This window comes from Anomaloglossus baeobatrachus, chromosome 4, assembly GCF_048569485.1.
Source record: "Anomaloglossus baeobatrachus isolate aAnoBae1 chromosome 4, aAnoBae1.hap1, whole genome shotgun sequence".
Taxonomy (NCBI): Eukaryota; Metazoa; Chordata; class Amphibia; order Anura; family Aromobatidae; genus Anomaloglossus; species Anomaloglossus baeobatrachus.
Genome location: NC_134356.1, coordinates 58,106,670 through 58,125,660, shown reverse-complemented (window position 1 = coordinate 58,125,660; position 18,991 = coordinate 58,106,670). Strand labels below are relative to the sequence as shown.

The 18,991-nt window shown below is 44.3% G+C and overlaps 1 protein-coding gene across 1 annotated transcript in view; it reads right to left on the bottom strand.

Moving 5' to 3' along the window:
- PDGFRB (platelet derived growth factor receptor beta) overlaps window positions 1–18,991 on the bottom strand; it is a 228,772-nt gene that overhangs the window by 107,714 nt on the left and 102,067 nt on the right. The window contains exons 3-6 of the mRNA XM_075344366.1: window positions 18,476–18,763; window positions 15,390–15,656; window positions 12,836–12,966; window positions 8,789–8,954 (exon numbers count right to left, since the gene is read on the bottom strand). Of these exons, the coding sequence (XP_075200481.1) occupies window positions 8,789–8,954; window positions 12,836–12,966; window positions 15,390–15,656; window positions 18,476–18,763 (852 nt within the window). The remainder of the gene's footprint in view (window positions 1–8,788; window positions 8,955–12,835; window positions 12,967–15,389; window positions 15,657–18,475; window positions 18,764–18,991) is intronic.

Below are 18,991 nucleotides of genomic sequence, written 5' to 3'. Positions count from 1 at the left end.
TTGCGATCAGATGAGTGTGTGTTCTTGTGATCGGATGCATGTGTTCTTGCGATCTGATGCGTGTGTGTTCTTGTGATCGGATGCATGTGTTCTTGCGATCTGATGCGTGTGTGTTCTTGTGATCGGATACATGTGTGTTCTTGCGATCTGATGCGTGTGTTCTTGCGATCTGATGCGTGTGTGTTCTTGTGATCGGATACATGTGTGTTCTTGCGATCTGATGCGTGTGTGTTCTTGCGATCGGATGCGTGTGTGTTCTTGCGATCTGATTCATGTGTGTTCTTGCGATCTGATGCGTGTGTGTTCTTATGATCGGATGCATGTGTTCTTGCGATCAGATGAGTGTGTGTTCTTGTGATCGGATGCATGTGTTCTTGCGATCAGATGAGTGTGTGTTCTTGTGATCGGATGCATGTGTTCTTGCGATCTGATGCGTGTGTGTTCTTCTGATTGGATGCATGTGTTCTTGCGATCAGATGAGTGTGTGTTCTTGCGATCTGATGCGTGTGTTCTTGCGATCTGATGCGTGTGTGTTCTTGTGATCGGATACATGTGTGTTCTTGCGATCTGATGCGTGTGTGTTCTTGCGATCTGATGCGTGTGTGTTCTTGCGATCGGATGCGTGTGTGTTCTTGCGATCGGATGTGTGTGTGTTCTTGCGATCGGATGCATGTGTGTTCTTGCGATCGGATGCATGTGTTCTTGTGATCGGATGCATGTGTTCTTGCGATCTGATGCGTGTGTGTTCTTGCGATCGGATGCGTGTGTTCTTGCGATCGGATGCGTGTGTATTCTTGCGATCGGATGCGTGTGTGTTCTTGTGATCGGATACATGTGTGTTCTTGCGATCTGATGCGTGTGTGTTCTTGCGATCTGATGCGTGTGTGTTCTTGCGATCTGATGCGTGTGTGTTCTTGCGATCTGATGCGTGTGTTCTTGCGATCGGATGCGTGTGTGTTCTTGCGATCGGATGCGTGTGTGTTCTTGCGATCGGATGCGTGTGTGTTCTTGCGATCGGATGCGTGTGTGTTCTTGTGATTGGATACATGTGTTCTTGCGATCTGATGCGTGTGTGTTCTTGTGATCGGATGCATGTGTTCTTGCGATCAGATGAGTATGTGTTCTTGTGATCGGATACATGTGTCCTTGCGATCTGATGCGTGTGTGTTCTTGTGATCGGATGCATGTGTTCTTGCGATCAGATGAGTGTGTGTTCTTGCGATCTGATGCATGTGTTCTTGCGATCGGATGCGTGTGTGTTCTTGCGATCGGATGCGTGTGTGTTCTTGCGATCGGATGCGTGTGTGTTCTTGCGATCGGATGCATGTGTGTTCTTGCGATCGGATGCATGTGTTCTTGTGATCGGATGCATGTGTTCTTGCGATCTGATGCGTGTGTGTTCTTGTGAACGGATGCATGTGTTCTTGCGATCTGATGCGTGTGTTCTTGCGATCTGATGCGTGTGTGTTCTTGTGATCGGATACATTAGTGTTCTTGCGATCTGATGCGTGTGTGTTCTTGCGATCGGATGAGTGTGTGTTCTTGCGATCGGATGTGTGTGTGTGTTCTTGCGATCGGATGCGTGTGTGTTCTTGCGATCGGATGCGTGTGTGTTCTTGCGATCGGATGCGTGTGTGTTCTTGCGATCGGATGCGTGTGTGTTCTTGCGATCGGATGCATGTGTTCTTGCGATCTGATGCGTGTGTGTTCTTATGATCGGATGCATGTGTTCTTGCGATCAGATGAGTGTGTGTTCTTGTTATCGGATGCGTGTGTGTTCTTGTTATCGGATGCATGTGTTCTTGCGATCTCATGCATGTGTGTTCTTGTGATCGGATGCGTGTGTGTTCTTGTGATCTGATGCGTGTGTGTTCTTGTGAACGGATGCATGTGTTCTTGCGATCTGATGCGTGTGTTCTTGCGATCTGATGCGTATGTGTTCTTGCGATCGGATGCGCGTGTGTTCTTGCGATCAGATGCGTGTGTGTTCTTGCGATCGGATGCGTGTGTGTTCTTGCGATCGGATGCATGTGTTCTTGTGATCGGATGCATGTGTTCTTGTGATCGGATGCATGTGTTCTTGCGATTGGATGCGTGTGTGTTCTTGCGATCAGATGCGTGTGTGTTCTTGCGATCTGATTCATGTGTGTTCTTGCGATCTGATGAATGTGTGTTCTTGCGATCTGATGCGTGTGTGTTCTTATGATCGGATGCATGTGTTCTTACGATCAGATGAGTGTGTGTTCTTGTGATCGGATGCATGTGTTCTTGCGATCTGATGCGTGTGTTTTCTTGTGATTGGATGCATGTGTTCTTGCGATCTGATGCGTGTGTGTTCTTGTGATTGATACATGTGTTCTTGCGATCTGATGCGTGTGTGTTCTTGTGATCGGATGCATGTGTTCTTGCGATCAGATGAGTATGTGTTCTTGTGATCGGATACATGTGTCCTTGCGATCTGATGCGTGTGTGTTCTTGTGATCGGATGCATGTGTTCTTGCGATCAGATGAGTGTGTGTTCTTGCGATCTGATGCATGTGTTCTTGCGATCTGATGCGTGTGTGTTCTTGCGATCGGATGCGTGTGTGTTCTTGCGATCGGATGCGTGTGTGTTCTTGCGATCGGATGCGTGTTTGTTCTTGCGATCGGATGCGTGTGTGTTCTTGCGATCGGATGCGTGTGTGTTCTTGCGATCGGATGCGTGTGTGTTCTTGCGATCGGATGCATGTGTTCTTGTGATCGGATGCATGTGTTCTTGCGATCTGATGCGTGTGTGTTCTTATGATCGGATGCATGTGTTCTTGCGATCAGATGAGTGTGTGTTCTTGTGATCGGATGCATGTGTTCTTGCGATCTGATGCGTGTGTGTTCTTATGATCGGATGCATGTGTTCTTGCGATCAGATGAGTGTGTGTTCTTGTGATCGGATGCATGTGTTCTTGCGATCTGATGCGTGTGTGTTCTTCTGATTGGATGCATGTGTTCTTGCGATCAGATGAGTGTGTGTTCTTGCGATCTGATGCGTGTGTTCTTGCGATTTGATGCGTGTGTGTTCTTGTGATCGGATACATGTGTGTTCTTGCGATCTGATGCGTGTGTGTTCTTGCGATCTGATGCGTGTGTGTTCTTGCGATCTGATGCGTGTGTGTTCTTGTGATCGGATACATGTGTGTTCTTGCGATCTGATGCGTGTGTGTTCTTGCGATCGGATGCGTGTGTGTTCTTGCGATCTGATTCATGTGTGTTCTTATGATCGGATGCATGTGTTTTTGCGATCAGATGAGTGTGTGTTCTTGTGATCGGATGCATGTGTTCTTGCGATCTGATGCGTGTGTGTTCTTCTGATCGGATGCATGTGTTCTTGCGATCTGATGCGTGTGTTCTTGCGATCTGATGCGTGTGTGTTCTTGCGATCGGATGCGTGTGTGTTCTTGCGATCGGATGCGTGTGTGTTCTTGCGATCGGATGCGTGTGTATTCTTGCGATCGGATGCGTGTGTGTTCTTGTGATCGGATACATGTGTGTTCTTGCGATCTGATGCGTGTGTGTTCTTGCGATCTGATGCGTGTGTGTTCTTGCGATCTGATGCGTGTGTGTTCTTGCGATCTGATGCGTGTGTGTTCTTGCGATCGGATGCATGTGTTCTTGCGATTGGATGCGTGTGTGTTCTTGCGATCAGATGCGTGTGTGTTCTTGCGATCTGATTCATGTGTGTTCTTGCGATCTGATGAATGTGTGTTCTTGCGATCTGATGCGTGTGTGTTCTTATGATCGGATGCATGTGTTCTTACGATCAGATGAGTGTGTGTTCTTGTGATCGGATGCATGTGTTCTTGCGATCTGATGCGTGTGTTTTCTTGTGATTGGATGCATGTGTTCTTGCGATCTGATGCGTGTGTGTTCTTGTGATTGATACATGTGTTCTTGCGATCTGATGCGTGTGTGTTCTTGCGATCGGATGCGTGTGTGTTCTTGCGATCGGATGCGTGTGTGTTCTTGCGATCGGATGCATGTGTTCTTTTGATCGGATGCATGTGTTCTTGCGATCTGATGCGTGTGTGTTCTTGCGATCGGATGCGTGTGTTCTTGCGATCTGATGCGTGTGTGTTCTTCTGATTGGATGCATGTGTTCTTGCGATCAGATGAGTGTGTGTTCTTGCGATCTGATGCGTGTGTTCTTGCGATCTGATGCGTGTGTGTTCTTGTGATCGGATACATGTGTGTTCTTGCGATCTGATGCGTGTGTGTTCTTGCGATCTGATGCGTGTGTGTTCTTGCGATCGGATGCGTGTGTGTTCTTGCGATCGGATGCGTGTGTTCTTTTGATCGGATGCATGTGTTCTTGCGATCTGATGCGTGTGTGTTCTTGTGATCGGATGCATGTGTTCTTGCGATCTGATGCGTGTGTGTTCTTCTGATTGGATGCATGTGTTCTTGCGATCAGATGAGTGTGTGTTCTTGCGATCTGATGCGTGTGTTCTTGCGATCTGATGCGTGTGTGTTCTTGTGATCGGATACATGTGTGTTCTTGCGATCTGATGCGTGTGTGTTCTTGCGATCTGATGCGTGTGTGTTCTTGCGATCGGATGCGTGTGTGTTCTTGCGATCGGATGCGTGTGTGTTCTTGCGATCGGATGCATGTGTGTTCTTGCGATCGGATGCATGTGTTCTTGTGATCGGATGCATGTGTTCTTGCGATCTGATGCGTGTGTGTTCTTGCGATCGGATGCGTGTGTTCTTGCGATCGGATGCGTGTGTATTCTTGCGATCGGATGCGTGTGTGTTCTTGCGATCTGATGCGTGTGTGTTCTTGCGATCTGATGCGTGTGTGTTCTTGCGATCTGATGCGTGTGTGTTCTTGCGATCTGATGCGTGTGTGTTCTTGCGATCGGATGCGTGTGTGTTCTTGCGATCGGATGCGTGTGTGTTCTTGCGATCGGATGCGTGTGTGTTCTTGCGATCGGATGCGTGTGTGTTCTTGCGATCGGATGCATGTGTTCTTTTGATCGGATGCATGTGTTCTTGCGATCTGATGCGTGTGTGTTCTTATGATCGGATGCATGTGTTCTTGCGATCAGATGAGTGTGTGTTCTTGTGATCGGATGCATGTGTTCTTGCGATCTGATGCGTGTGTGTTCTTGTGATCGGATGCATGTGTGTTCTTGCGATCTGATGCGTGTGTGTTCTTGCGATCTGATGCGTGTGTTCTTGTGATCGGATACATGTGTGTTCTTGCGATCTGATGCGTGTGTGTTCTTGCGATCGGATGCGTGTGTGTTCTTGCGATCGGATGCGTGTGTGTTCTTGCGATCGGATGCCTGTGTGTTCTTGCGATCTGATGCGTGTGTTCTTGCGATCTGATGCGTGTGTGTTCTTGTGATCGGATACATGTGTGTTCTTGCGATCTGATGCGTGTGTGTTCTTGCGATCGGATGCGTGTGTGTTCTTGCGATCGGATGCGTGTGTGTTCTTGCGATCGGATGCATGTGTGTTCTTGCGATCGGATGCATGTGTTCTTGTGATCGGATGCATGTGTTCTTGCGATCTGATGCGTGTGTGTTCTTGCGATCGGATGCGTGTGTGTTCTTGCGATCGGATGCGTGTGTATTCTTGCGATCGGATGCGTGTGTGTTCTTGTGATCGGATACATGTGTGTTCTTGCGATCTGATGCGTGTGTGTTCTTGCGATCTGATGCGTGTGTGTTCTTGCGATCTGATGCGTGTGTGTTCTTGCGATCGGATGCGTGTGTGTTCTTGCGATCGGATGCGTGTGTGTTCTTGCGATCGGATGCGTGTGTGTTCTTGCGATCGGATGCGTGTGTGTTCTTGCGATCGGATGCATGTGTTCTTTTGATCGGATGCATGTGTTCTTGCGATCTGATGCGTGTATGTTCTTATGATCGGATGCATGTGTTCTTGCGATCAGATGAGTGTGTGTTCTTGTGATCGGATGCATGTGTTCTTGCGATCTGATGCGTGTGTGTTCTTGTGATCGGATGCATGTGTTCTTGCGATCTGATGCGTGTGTGTTCTTGTGATCGGATACATGTGTGTTCTTGCGATCTGATGCGTGTGTTCTTGCGATCTGATGCGTGTGTGTTCTTGTGATCGGATACATGTGTGTTCTTGCGATCTGATGTGTGTGTGTTCTTGCGATCGGATGCGTGTGTGTTCTTGCGATCTGATTCATGTGTGTTCTTGCGATCTGATGCGTGTGTGTTCTTATGATCGGATGCATGTGTTCTTGCGATCAGATGAGTGTGTGTTCTTGTGATCGGATGCATGTGTTCTTGCGATCTGATGCGTGTGTGTTCTTATGATCGGATGCATGTGTTCTTGCGATCAGATGAGTGTGTGTTCTTGTGATCGGATGCATGTGTTCTTGCGATCTGATGCGTGTGTGTTCTTCTGATCGGATGCATGTGTTCTTGCGATCAGATGAGTGTGTGTTCTTGCGATCTGATGCGTGTGTTCTTGCGATCTGATGCGTGTGTGTTCTTGTGATCGGATACATGTGTGTTCTTGCGATCTGATGCGTGTGTGTTCTTGCGATCGGATGCGTGTGTGTTCTTGCGATCGGATGCGTGTGTGTTCTTGCGATCGGATGCATGTGTGTTCTTGCGATCGGATGCATGTGTTCTTGTGATCGGATGTATGTGTTCTTGCGATCTGATGCGTGTGTGTTCTTGCGATCGGATGCGTGTGTGTTCTTGCGATCGGATGCGCGTGTATTCTTGCGATCGGATGCGTGTGTGTTCTTGTGATCGGATACATGTGTGTTCTTGCGATCTGATGCGTGTGTGTTCTTGCGATCTGATGCGTGTGTGTTCTTGCGATCTGATGCGTGTGTGTTCTTGCGATCTGATGCGTGTGTGTTCTTGCGATCGGATGCGTGTGTGTTCTTGCGATCGGATGCGTGTGTGTTCTTGCGATCGGATGCGTGTGTGTTCTTGCGATCGGATGCGTGTGTGTTCTTGCGATCGGATGCATGTGTTCTTTTGATCGGATGCATGTGTTCTTGCGATCTGATGCGTGTGTGTTCTTATGATCGGATGCATGTGTTCTTGCGATCAGATGAGTGTGTGTTCTTGTGATCGGATGCATGTGTTCTTGCGATCTGATGCGTGTGTGTTCTTGTGATCGGATGCATGTGTGTTCTTGCGATCTGATGCGTGTGTGTTCTTGCGATCTGATGCGTGTGTTCTTGTGATCGGATACATGTGTGTTCTTGCGATCTGATGCGTGTGTGTTCTTGCGATCGGATGCGTGTGTGTTCTTGCGATCGGATGCGTGTGTGTTCTTGCGATCGGATGCCTGTGTGTTCTTGCGATCGGATGCGTGTGTGTTCTTGCGATCGGATGCGTGGGTTCCTGGGATCGGATGCGCGTGTGTTCTTGCGATCTGATGCGTGTGTTCTTGCGATCTGATGCGTGTGTTCTTGTGATCGGATACATGTGTGTTCTTGCGATCTGATGCGTGTGTGTTCTTGCGATCTGATGCGTGTGTTCTTGCGATCTGATGCGTGTGTTCTTGTGATCGGATACATGTGTGTTCTTGCGATCGGATGCGTGTGTGTTCTTGCGATCGGATACATGTGTGTTCTTGCGATCTGATGCGTGTGTGTTCTTGCGATCGGATGCGTGTGTGTTCTTGCGATCGGATGCGTGTGTGTTCTTGCGATCGGATGCCTGTGTGTTCTTGCGATCGGATGCGTGTGTGTTCTTGCGATCGGATGCGTGGGTTCCTGGGATCGGATGCGCGTGTGTTCTTGCGATCAGATGCGTGTGTATTCTTACGATCTGATGCATGTGTGTTCTTGCGATCGGATGCGTGTGTGTTCTTGCGATAGGATGCGTGGGTTCCTGGGATCGGATGCATGTGTGTTCTTGCGATCAGATACGTGTGTATTCTTACGATCTGATGCGCGTGTTCTTGCGATTGGATGCGTGTGTGTGAGAGGCGGCCAGAAGAAGGGGAGGACCACTGTGGAGAACACTTGCTGGGAGCACCAGCCAAGGATCGCAGGAGGTCCTGGGAGCGATGCAGATATCTGGGGTCTGGTAAGTATGATTCTCCTGGGGGGTGGGTGTCTGTCTTTTTTGGGGGACCAACTTATCCCAAAACCTGGAAATAAGCCCTGTCCCAAAAAATAAGCCCTAGCACATTTTGCAGGGCTTATTTTTGGGGAAACACGGTATCAAGGTACTTGCAACCATTTTCTTATGAGAACAAACACCACTTGCTCCTAGGATCAAACCTTTCCTCAACTGTTACAATTTTGACATGACCATTGTAGAAATAAGATCGGACACCCCGAGATGCTTCTTTTGGCAGCATTCTCTGGGCGGGGCTTAAAAGGTAATCGTTATATAAAATTTATATTTTAGATATTAATAGTACAAATGATAATAAGTAACATTGTAATATATTTTATTGAAGAGATTAGCTTCTTTGTCCTCCTAAACTGAAATTTCACTTCAATGTATTCATTGAAGACAGATTTTTACATGACTGACAGTAAACTTAGTGCTACAAGTGCACTGTGGGCGTGTCCAAAGCAGTTTACATACACAGACGACCCCTAGTGAGTGCACTTGCAGCCTGATTTTCACATAGCTTCTAGGTTTATCATGACTGGTACATTGGATCTCAAAAAATGAAGTATCATTTATATTTGGATAAAAGCCCTTACACAGCCGTACCACTGCTTTCATACATAAAAATGGGCCGACAGCGTCCCTTTAAATTTGTTACAAAAAAACGTGAACTGCAAGAAAATATTTCATACCTATAACCTCTACGTGAACACTTTGTATTTCATCGAGTCCTTGCGTCTTCTCCTCCACCATACAGGTGTATTTACCAGTGTCCTCTAAATTGGCTGCTAGTATAGTCAGATGAGAAGTGACGAAGGTGCCATTCATGGTACTTTCAATGGTATGTGGCCTATTGGTCTGTAATTGGAAGGGAAATGTAGTATCACCAAGAAAAGGCATCATGGCTCATAAATAATCATATATTCTATAAACAATCCATTTGAGAAATACTCCTAGTGGTCAAAGTTTCATTTTTATGCATACGTGTGTAGGGAGAGACCAAGGGTAGCGAGACACTAAGGACCCGCCTGTACGACTAGTCTCCTGTGTGGCTTTTAAACATACAGTGGCGGAAATAAGTATTGAACACGTCACCAAGTAAATAGGTTTCTGAAGATGCTATTGATATAAATTTCTCACCACATGACAGTAACAACCCATCCAATCCACACAAGCAAAGAAATCAAGCCACCGATATCCATACATTTAGTTAGCAGGTTTTTGCTATGTAATGTGAGGACAGCATGATGTAGTGGTCAAAACACAGATTTCAGTGATGTGACTCTTATCAAGCTCTATGCTGTTGTTTACTTGTAGTGATTGTTTTAACTCCAGGAGATAATCCTGCAGGTTATGCCTGGTAACTGGACCACACCGCCTCCTGTGATAAGGAGCTCACTGTCTATAGACAATGTACACAGAGAAATCATATAGAAAAAAATTGAGCATGAAAGCATCTAGACTAAAAAAATATAATTATTTATTTATATTCTGGTTAAAACAATCATAAAGTGGACATGGAATCAGCAATGGAACAATAAAGACAATAGACACACAAAAGGGCAGGCGTGGATCCTATGAAGATGGCAAAGTATCACAAGGAGACATTATAAATAACCATAAACAAAGTTGAGCCAAAGAAACCCATTGAGAGTAATATAATGTGGCCACGTATAAGTAATAAATGAGGTAATACTGCCACCAGAATGTATTCATAAAACCTCCATCAATGGGATGTAATGGGATATAATCATTACCTGACCTGATGTATGCTCTGCCCATACACCCTACGCACGTTTCGACATGCAGTATTTTTCCAAGGGAGAAAGACTCCACATCGAAATGCGCGTAGGGTGTCTGAACAGAGCACACATTGGGTTAGGTAATGATTACATCCCACTGATTCCAATTGTTTTTCACCTCCTCTATTTGACTTATATTATATATAGCAGTGCACTTTAACCTGTTATGTGGACTGGTTGATATCCACCTCTATTCTTGTACACGGTTGGTTGTGCCTCTTGCTGTATATGTGCATATACTGTTGCTTTGGGCAATAGTCCTTTATTATTATCTGTATGGAGGTTTTATGAATACATTCTGGTGGCAGTATTACCTCATTTATTACTTATACTTGGCCACATTATATTACTCTCAATGGGTTTCTTTGGCTCAACTTTGTTTGTGGTTATTTATAATGTCTCCTTGTGATACTTTGCCATCTTCATAGGATCCACGCCTGCCCTTTTGTGTGTCTATTGTCTTTACTGTTCCATTGCTGATTCCATGTCCACTTTATGATTGTTTTAACCAGAATATCAATAAATAATTATATTTTTTTAGTCTAGATGTTTTCCTGCACAATTTTTTCTATATGATTTCTAGTATTTAAAGTGCTGACGCAAGTCTTGCACTCTGTTTTGGCTTCCAACCAATTGTCATTGGCCTTCTATGAGCAAGGTTTTTGATCTAATGTTCACAGAGAGCCTGGTGTGGGTGGGGACAGCTCTCTCAGCTCTGCTGCATTGCTAAATCTAAAAACTTGATTGTGTCAGAACCGCTGCACCCAGTAATCTAAGTGATACACCTTTGGATTCAGAGTCTCTTTACCTACATCATGCTGATCTCAGATGAGCAAAAACCTGCTGACAGATTCTCTTTAAAATAAAAAAAATACATACAATATCTATAGTACTTGGTGGAGCAGTGGGAATATAATAGGAGCAAAAATGGCCATGTTTGACCTGGTGACAGTTTCGCTTAGTTTACTGCCCATCATAGTTTTATTTGGTTTGTCTGACTGTGTAATTATACTATCTACCTCATTGGCCGATATGTTGCAAACACTAAAAAAAAATTGCTAATTTTATCAAAAATATTTATGCACCAAAATGTATTTTTTCTCAGAAAAAAAGACAGAAAACCAGTTATAATTTTCTACTATAGCATTAAAAATTTACATTAATGTTTGTGCAAAATTCATACATTAAAGGGAATCTGTGAAGAGGTTTTTGCTATCTAATCCAAGAGCAGCATATATTCTAGGCTGTGCTTTGCTGTTTTGATAAAATTAGTGTTTTATCAACAGGAGATTATCACTACAGCACTAGATGTCTTCTGCCTCCTAGTCCAATCATGCCATCAGCACTGATTGGCAGCTCTCTGTACAATGTATATTAACAGAAAGCTGCTAATCAGTGGTGTGGGTGGGGTTATACACAGTTCAGCAGGCAGAGCTCTGCTCGATCTGCACCAGAGAAAAGAGTAATTCAATAACAACTTCAGCACCCAGTAAACTCAGTGATACATCACTGGAATGAAGGTCTCTGTCCCTACATCATGCTTTTGTCAGATTACATAGTAAAATCCTGCTGCCAGATTTCCTTTAAACTTAAACTCCCTCCAGCGCAGGAGTCTCAAACTCGGCTGAGTATAAGGGCTGCACATAGAAAAAAAATGATTGGGGGGGCCCGCATTTTTTGCTGGAAAATGTGACTTTTTAGCGATCCCATATTTTTTTTCTTTGGGTCACTTTTTTGAACATTTTTGCCTGCTGCTTATAACAATTTTTTTTATTTCAGTTTATACATTAAAAAGTATTTTTAATGATAAAAATGTTTTATTTTGAATTTTTTTTTTACATTTTATCTCTTTATATTTCTTGTAAGTAATATAGTTTTACATTTAGCACCATATAGTAATTTTGCCCAACATTTTGTAGTAATTTTCCCATCCTGGTCCTCATCTTGTAGTAATGGGCACATCCTTGTCCCCTTGTAGTACTGGGCCCATCCATATCTCCATCCTGTAGAAATGTGCAAATCCTTGTCCCCATCTTGTATTATTGTGCCCATCTTCTGCCCATTTTGTAGTAATATCCCCTACCTGGTCCCCATCTTGTAGTAATGTGCCCATCCTTATCCCCATCCTATAATAATGTGCCCATCCTTATCTGCATCCTGCAGTAATGTCACCATCCTGTAGTAAGGTGCCCATCCTTATCCCGTCCTGTAGTAATGTGCCCATCCTTATCCCCATCGTGTAGTAATGTGCCCATGCTGGTCTTCTACTTGTACTAATGTGACTTTTCCCAGTCCCCTTCTTTTAGCAATGTTCTATCTTGTAGTAATGTAATGTCCCCTATTATACCGTTGTTCACATACAAAAACAAACAAAAAAAAAAAGGATTCTTCTCTCCTGTCCTTCATTCCCTCGGTGTCCTCTTGCCTCCTTCTTGCGGCCCACAGGCACGTGACAGTCACAGCTGTCAGTGCTTTCCTTCGGCACCGCGCTGAGGAGCTCTCTGTGCATCTTTATCAATGGCAGCCATCGGCCATTCAGAGGCTAGCAGCTGACTTCATACACCCACGTCAGCTGTTGGCCTCTGATTGGCCGACGGCTGCCATTGGTAAAGATGCGCACAAAGCTACTCTGCACGGTGCTACAAATCATTCACCTGAAGGAAAGCACTGACAGCCACGATCGTCAGAGGGTCTACATGTCCATGGGCCACGTGTTTGATACCCCTGCTCTAGTGGATGCAGCAGACAGCTCCGGTGTTTACCACTTAACTTTTTATCAGATATTAAGCTGACATTAAAACGTCCACCATCTCTATTTATGGGATTGAAACTTTTCACCATAAAAGTGGAAAAGACATGGTAAAAAAGGTAATGCAAAAATCTAGGTACAACATTTTAAGTAATATTCAACATTATTTATTCTTGATGTATACGCACCTTGATAGCCGGGAAGTACCAGGTAAAGTTGAGAATTTCATTGTCAACCACAGTGCAGAAAACCATGATATTTTCTCCCTTCTTTACTATACTATTTGAGGATTTCACAGTTATCTGGAGTTCCTTGGACACTAAAATAAAGAAATAAAACAGACTGACTTGATAAAGCTGCTTAATAGACACTGCATAAAACAAAATCAAATGTACTGCACCAAAATTACACATTTTAACACTAAAACGTATGTGATGCATCCACCACTAGATGGAGCATGTGAGCTTGCTGCACAGAACTCAATAACAGGGAGCTGCTAGCTCTGAAGCTCCCTCTAGTGGTGGTTTTAAGAAAACAATATTTGTATTTCAGATCTGTTGTACGACAGATTTACAGCTCTGTATCAGAAAAATTGTGCTCCAATTGCTACTAAGATATTTTATGGAATGAATAAACTCAGAATTTTGGATGATGTCATTTTTCTGCAATATGAAATGCTTGTTTGAATTTTTAATTAGTTTACTACTTGACACTATATAAATAAAGATTACTCTTATTAAAGGCAATCTTTCAGCAGGTTTTTGCTATGGTATCTGAGAGTAGCATGAAGTAAAGACAGAGGCCCTGACTCCAGTGCTATGTCACATACTGGCTTGCTTGCTGTCATATTGATAAAATCCTTGTTTTATTCTGTGGCAGATCTAGCAGTGCTCGGAACATCTAGACCACTAATTAGCAGCTCTCTGTATACACTGTGCATAGCCAGAAAGCTGCCAATCAAGGGTAGAGTTACACAGCTGGAGGACTACATGGTAAGATTCCTGTAACGATAATCTACTGCTGTTAAAACACTGATTTTATTGAAACAACCCACAGCCTAATAAGTGACACTGGAATCAGGATCTCATTCCCTATATTTTACTGCTCTCAGATTACATAGCAAAAATCTGCTGACAGATTTCATTTAATTAGTATAATGTTTCTGTCAAGCCAGAGCGTACAGTCACTCAGCGTGCAGCACAATGGAAGGGTGACAACAGGGATGGTAGAGAAGAAAGGCCCTGGCGATAGGGAGAGGGGAGAGGGGAGAGTGGACAACTCCTGCAACTCACCTGAGTCTGTACCTTTAAGGTACCTAACATCTCAATGCAGATCATTCCCCTCATTGCTATCACGTGCCTAAGCCCTTGCTTGCCCTAAAATAACCCTGGCTAGTGAGAAGGCAGGTGAGAGCACTAGTCTTATCACTGCAGTAATACAACACAAGAAAAGGGAGACAGAGAGAAAAAGAAAAAAAAATTATCAGCCACTCCACCACCATCTGCAATTTCTGGTATAGAGAAAGGGATGCATGGATCAGAGTTCAGCTGGTCACCAGAAGAAGCAATCCAAAAAAATGCAAGAAAAATCCATCAATCCTAAACGATAAAAAATTCCAAAACTTTATTTCACATTTGAAAAATCCATGGTTCGAACTCCATTGAAAGGGACACAGATGACGCGTTTCGGAGGCAACGGATCCTTTTTTTTATATATATATATATATACATATATATATGTATATGTATATGTATATATATATATATATATATATATATATATATATATATATATATATATATATATATATATATATATATATATATGAGATATTTTGGGATTGCTGGATTTTTCTTGGAAATTTTTAGAGAGAAAAATACACAAAGTAAGACACTAGTTTCTTCAAATCACAAGTTTCTTCAATGCAGCAAAACACCACAGCTGCAATAGTTACGACTCCTCAGCTTCTTCCAGAGAGTCTCCTTCCAAAGTGGTCAGCAATAGAATGAGAATCTATAACCGGCATCAGATAGCAAGGCATGTGACTTTGTGTAGCAATGAGGAGCGGTTCCAAAAGAGCTGCACCTGAAGTTAGGGCTACAAAGGACAGCCATATAGAAAAGAGTCCTTGACTCCTGCAGCTCTAAAGGAAAGTAGATACATTCAAATGCCAAACTTGTAAACTTGCAAACAATAAGGCGTTGTGACATTCTGGTCCCAGACTTGCCATAGGTCTCCCCAGAGCAGGACACACTCATGACAGTTTCTTTCTATAAAACTGTAAAAGTTAGATAGGGTTGCAGTGATCAGCATAAAGAAAGGAGGACTGGACAATTTATCAAAAGTTAGATTGGACTCCTGATTCCTAAAGTCCTTTGCTGGCACCTCGATCCGTCCTTCCAACTAATATGCAAAATTGCAACAGAAGCAGAAAGGGGGCCTATCACTACTAACTGACTGTTCATTTTGGCTATTTTATATTGATGTTTGGTATAGCGCCACCCAGTGGCATAGTACGGTATTCCAGCTCTATAGGCAAAGAAGTATTCCGCCCCCTTCCTCAGATTCGGAAAAAAACAAATAATGCCTCCAGTAGTACATTCTTTTATTATTTTGAAATTTTCCCCCCCTAAGAATTTTGCATCAATGACGACCGGCCCCCTATGCCCCATGTCCTCCTCATGCTACATTACTAGCACTACTACCCCGCAGGTTTGCTGCCTTTTTGGTGGTCTTTCTTACCTTGTATGCTGTAGATATAATAGAGCACCGAGTTAACTTCAATGTCGTCCAGTGAAGCTTTACAGTAATAATTTGTATCCTCGAAGAGGCCGGTGAAGCCTTCCTTGCTGTCATAAGGATATGGAATCTCCAGGTCGGTGTCCTTCTCGTGAAGGGTCACGGAGATGTTGGGGTTGGTCACACGGCAGGGGATGGTGGCTCTGCTCCTCATGGGGACAAACAGGTACTTGTCATGGTCTTTTGTTGGCAAAAACACCACATTTGGATCTTTGTGATAAAAAAACATAAAACAGACTTGATACGGGAAACTGCTGAAAAAGCAATTGTCATTTTACTTTGGTGAGTATAAAATATCTTAAAAGGATTGTTTACAAAATCACAAGTTATCCCCGATCTATGTCATAAACCAGGATGAGGGATAACTGTCTGTCTGATTCCCCAGTTATCCCAATATCTGGTCTCTGGAACCCGTGGTCTATGGGAGTGCTGAAGAGCCCAGCACACCGGCGCAGTCACATAGACAATGAATGGACCATGCACATCACTGCTCCATTTATAGGATGGGGCTGCAGAGACACATTTTTGGGTTTTCAAAACCACGATCTCAGGACTGTTGGGAGTCCCAGTGCTCGGAGCTGCAGCAATTAACAAGTTATACCTTATCCTGTATGATGGCCACTGCATTGGTCTTGTACCACAAAATACATGAAAAAGTGGTAAATGTATGATTGTTGAGACCACCAGGGATCCCGAGAACAGGACTCAAAATTCCCAAATGTAGTGTGCATGGTCAGCCCCTGCTTCCTTCACACTGCTGCTCCCACAAACTTATAGAAAATAACAGAAGCATGTGACCAGCGCTCTTGGACAGGGAACATTTTTGTCTTTAATAACCTCAATCACATTATTTTTTTATTGTGGTTGATAATTAAACAGGACAGTAACTTCCTCAGTTAGCAATGGTGGCTTATCAAGCTGTTTGGCAATGATCTTGTTTTATTACAGTGTTAGGGTACATGCTCGGACTGGCTGACAGGAGAACGGAGAATCCTCTGGTGGGCCCTCTTGCAGTATTGTATCACTAACCCCCAAAACATAATCAACAGTTGTCACAATACACTTGTTTCACCGTATACAGACAAAGAAAGCATCTCATCATTCATTTTACAAACTACCTAGTAGTAAATTTGTGAATGTAATATTTGCATATAGTTGATCAGTGGGCCCCTCAGAGTTAGTGTTACTGGTGGGCCCTTGCCGAACCAGTCTGATACGGTTAAGGCCGCTTTACATGCAACAACATATCTAACGATATGTCGTCGGGGTCACTGAATTCGTGCCGCACATCCGGCATCGTTAGCAACTTCGTTGCGTGTAACACCTACGAGCGACCGCTAACGATCAAAAATACTCACCTAATCGTTGATCGTTGACACGTCGTTCATTTTCAAAAGATCGTTGCTCGTGCTGGACGTAGGTTCTTCGTCGTTCCTGAGGCAGCACACATCGCTACGTGTCACACCCCGGGAACGACGAACAACAACGTACCTACGTCCTCCAGCAACGAGGTGGGTGTGTCGTTAATGCGGCTGCTCTCCGCCCCTCCGCTTCTATTGGTGGGCTGCTGTGTGACGTCGCTGTTACGGCGCACGAACCGCCCCCTTTAAAAAGAGGTTGTTCGCCGCCCACAGCGATGTCGCTAAGTAGGTAAGTCTGTTTTACACGTCCTAGCGATATTGTTCGCCACGGGCAACAATTTGCCCGTGACACACAAACGAAGGGGGAGAGTGCGATCGCTAGCAATGCCGCTGCGTGTAAAGCAGCCTTTAGGGTAGACATCCTGTATGAGTGGTGGACAATGGTTATCACGTTCCTGCCCCTGAAGACACCAATTGTGTTATTTATTGTCTTGCCATGTATTGTAGTGTGAATAATGCCTTATGTTTTTTTGTAAATATAGTGTGATGTGATATGTGTATATAAGAGAGAATGTAGTGCGTGAGGGGATAGTATAGAAATGTATAACAGTATTAGGTGTAGTTGCCAGACTGTGGGGTAGGAGATGGTTAAAGGGGTTTTCCCCACAAACAAAATTAACTTTGTAGTGGGAAAACCCTTTAAGTATTTTTCTAATGATATCTTGTGGAGGAGGGTGGATCCTGACCAGGAACAGACTGTAGGAGCAGTTACAGTTGAGTGTTGGGACAAGCCCTCCGTGGGAGGGGTTCGCTGACAGGGAAAGTGATGGTTCATTCTGGAAGGAGCCAGTGAAGATCTAGTGTAGGATGTATAGTTAGGTGGTCATGAAGGTCAAGTACAGTGAGAGGTGTGTGGCAGCAAGGGAGGTGAGATAGCGATAACCTTGAGGACCGACTAAGAAGCAGAGAGTGAACAGCATTGTGACTAGAGTCCATTCCTCAAACAGGATGGCCTGCGACGAAACGAGAATCCCAGCAGCCAGGCACCTTAACCTCAAAGTTACGGGTAATCCCTATTGATGCAGGACTCTAGTGGCCAGTCTCATTAACCATCAAGGTACCCCGTGAATCTTAACTCAGTTGTCCACCAAGGTAGTTTCTACTCGAGAGAGCATAAGCTTTAATCCGGTCATGATGGGACCTCCTAAGGGAACTGTATGTGGGACTGCAGGAAGGAAAGACAACGGTCACTGGTTATACTGTAATGCTGAGTTGGATTGTGATGGAACTCGAAGAACTATAAAGATCGGAAACAACCCAAAAGTTGTACTGTGTTTGAATGTGGTTTGTGAAACTGTAACATGCTGGACGATAAGTGCCTGCTATCTGGAATATAGCATCACTGCTTAGAATGGACCATTGAGTAAAGTGTTGTTTGGAAAGATCTGGTGGTCTCCTTATGAATTTGAGTGGTCATCGGGCCCTGGCCGGCCAACATCAGCTATAGTATGTGGCCTGCATGGTTCTCCAGCCCACAACCACACAAGTCCGCACACCCTGCAAGGACAAGTCCTTTGATGTAGCGTGCTGGGGCATCCTGAGTCAATCCCTCTTCCATGACCACCACCTCATGACACTCTACATACACACCAATAGAAACACTCTTACCGGGTACAAAAATGTAGATAGATTGCAGCTCATAATGAAGTGATGTGTTGTCCACACAGGTGTACCTCCCTGTGTTCTGCCCGGTCACATTCTGCAGGGTGAGCGTATTAGTGAAGGTGTCGTCACTGAACTCCAGCATCGAGTTAATGAAATGATCGTCATGTTTCCAGGTGATGAGCGTGGCGGCTGAACAACTTATTGAATAATTGCTGAATAGACTGAGAATAACTTCAGATTCACTCTGGTTGATGTTCTGCGATAAAGCCGTCCATGAAAGAACTAACAATCCTGCACAGAGCAAAAGAAACCGTATTGGTTATCAGTACAGGCATCAATACATGAGTGAACCCTCCATTGGACCTTCTGTATGTTTATTTTCACAATTTAAAGGGATTGTCCACCTAGATAAAACTTTAGAAGTATCATAACTTAAGAATATTATTTTACTATCCACTGATGTCCCGCTCTCAGTGCTGGTCCTAAGTTCTGACGGATTTGCTTCTACATTTGCTTATG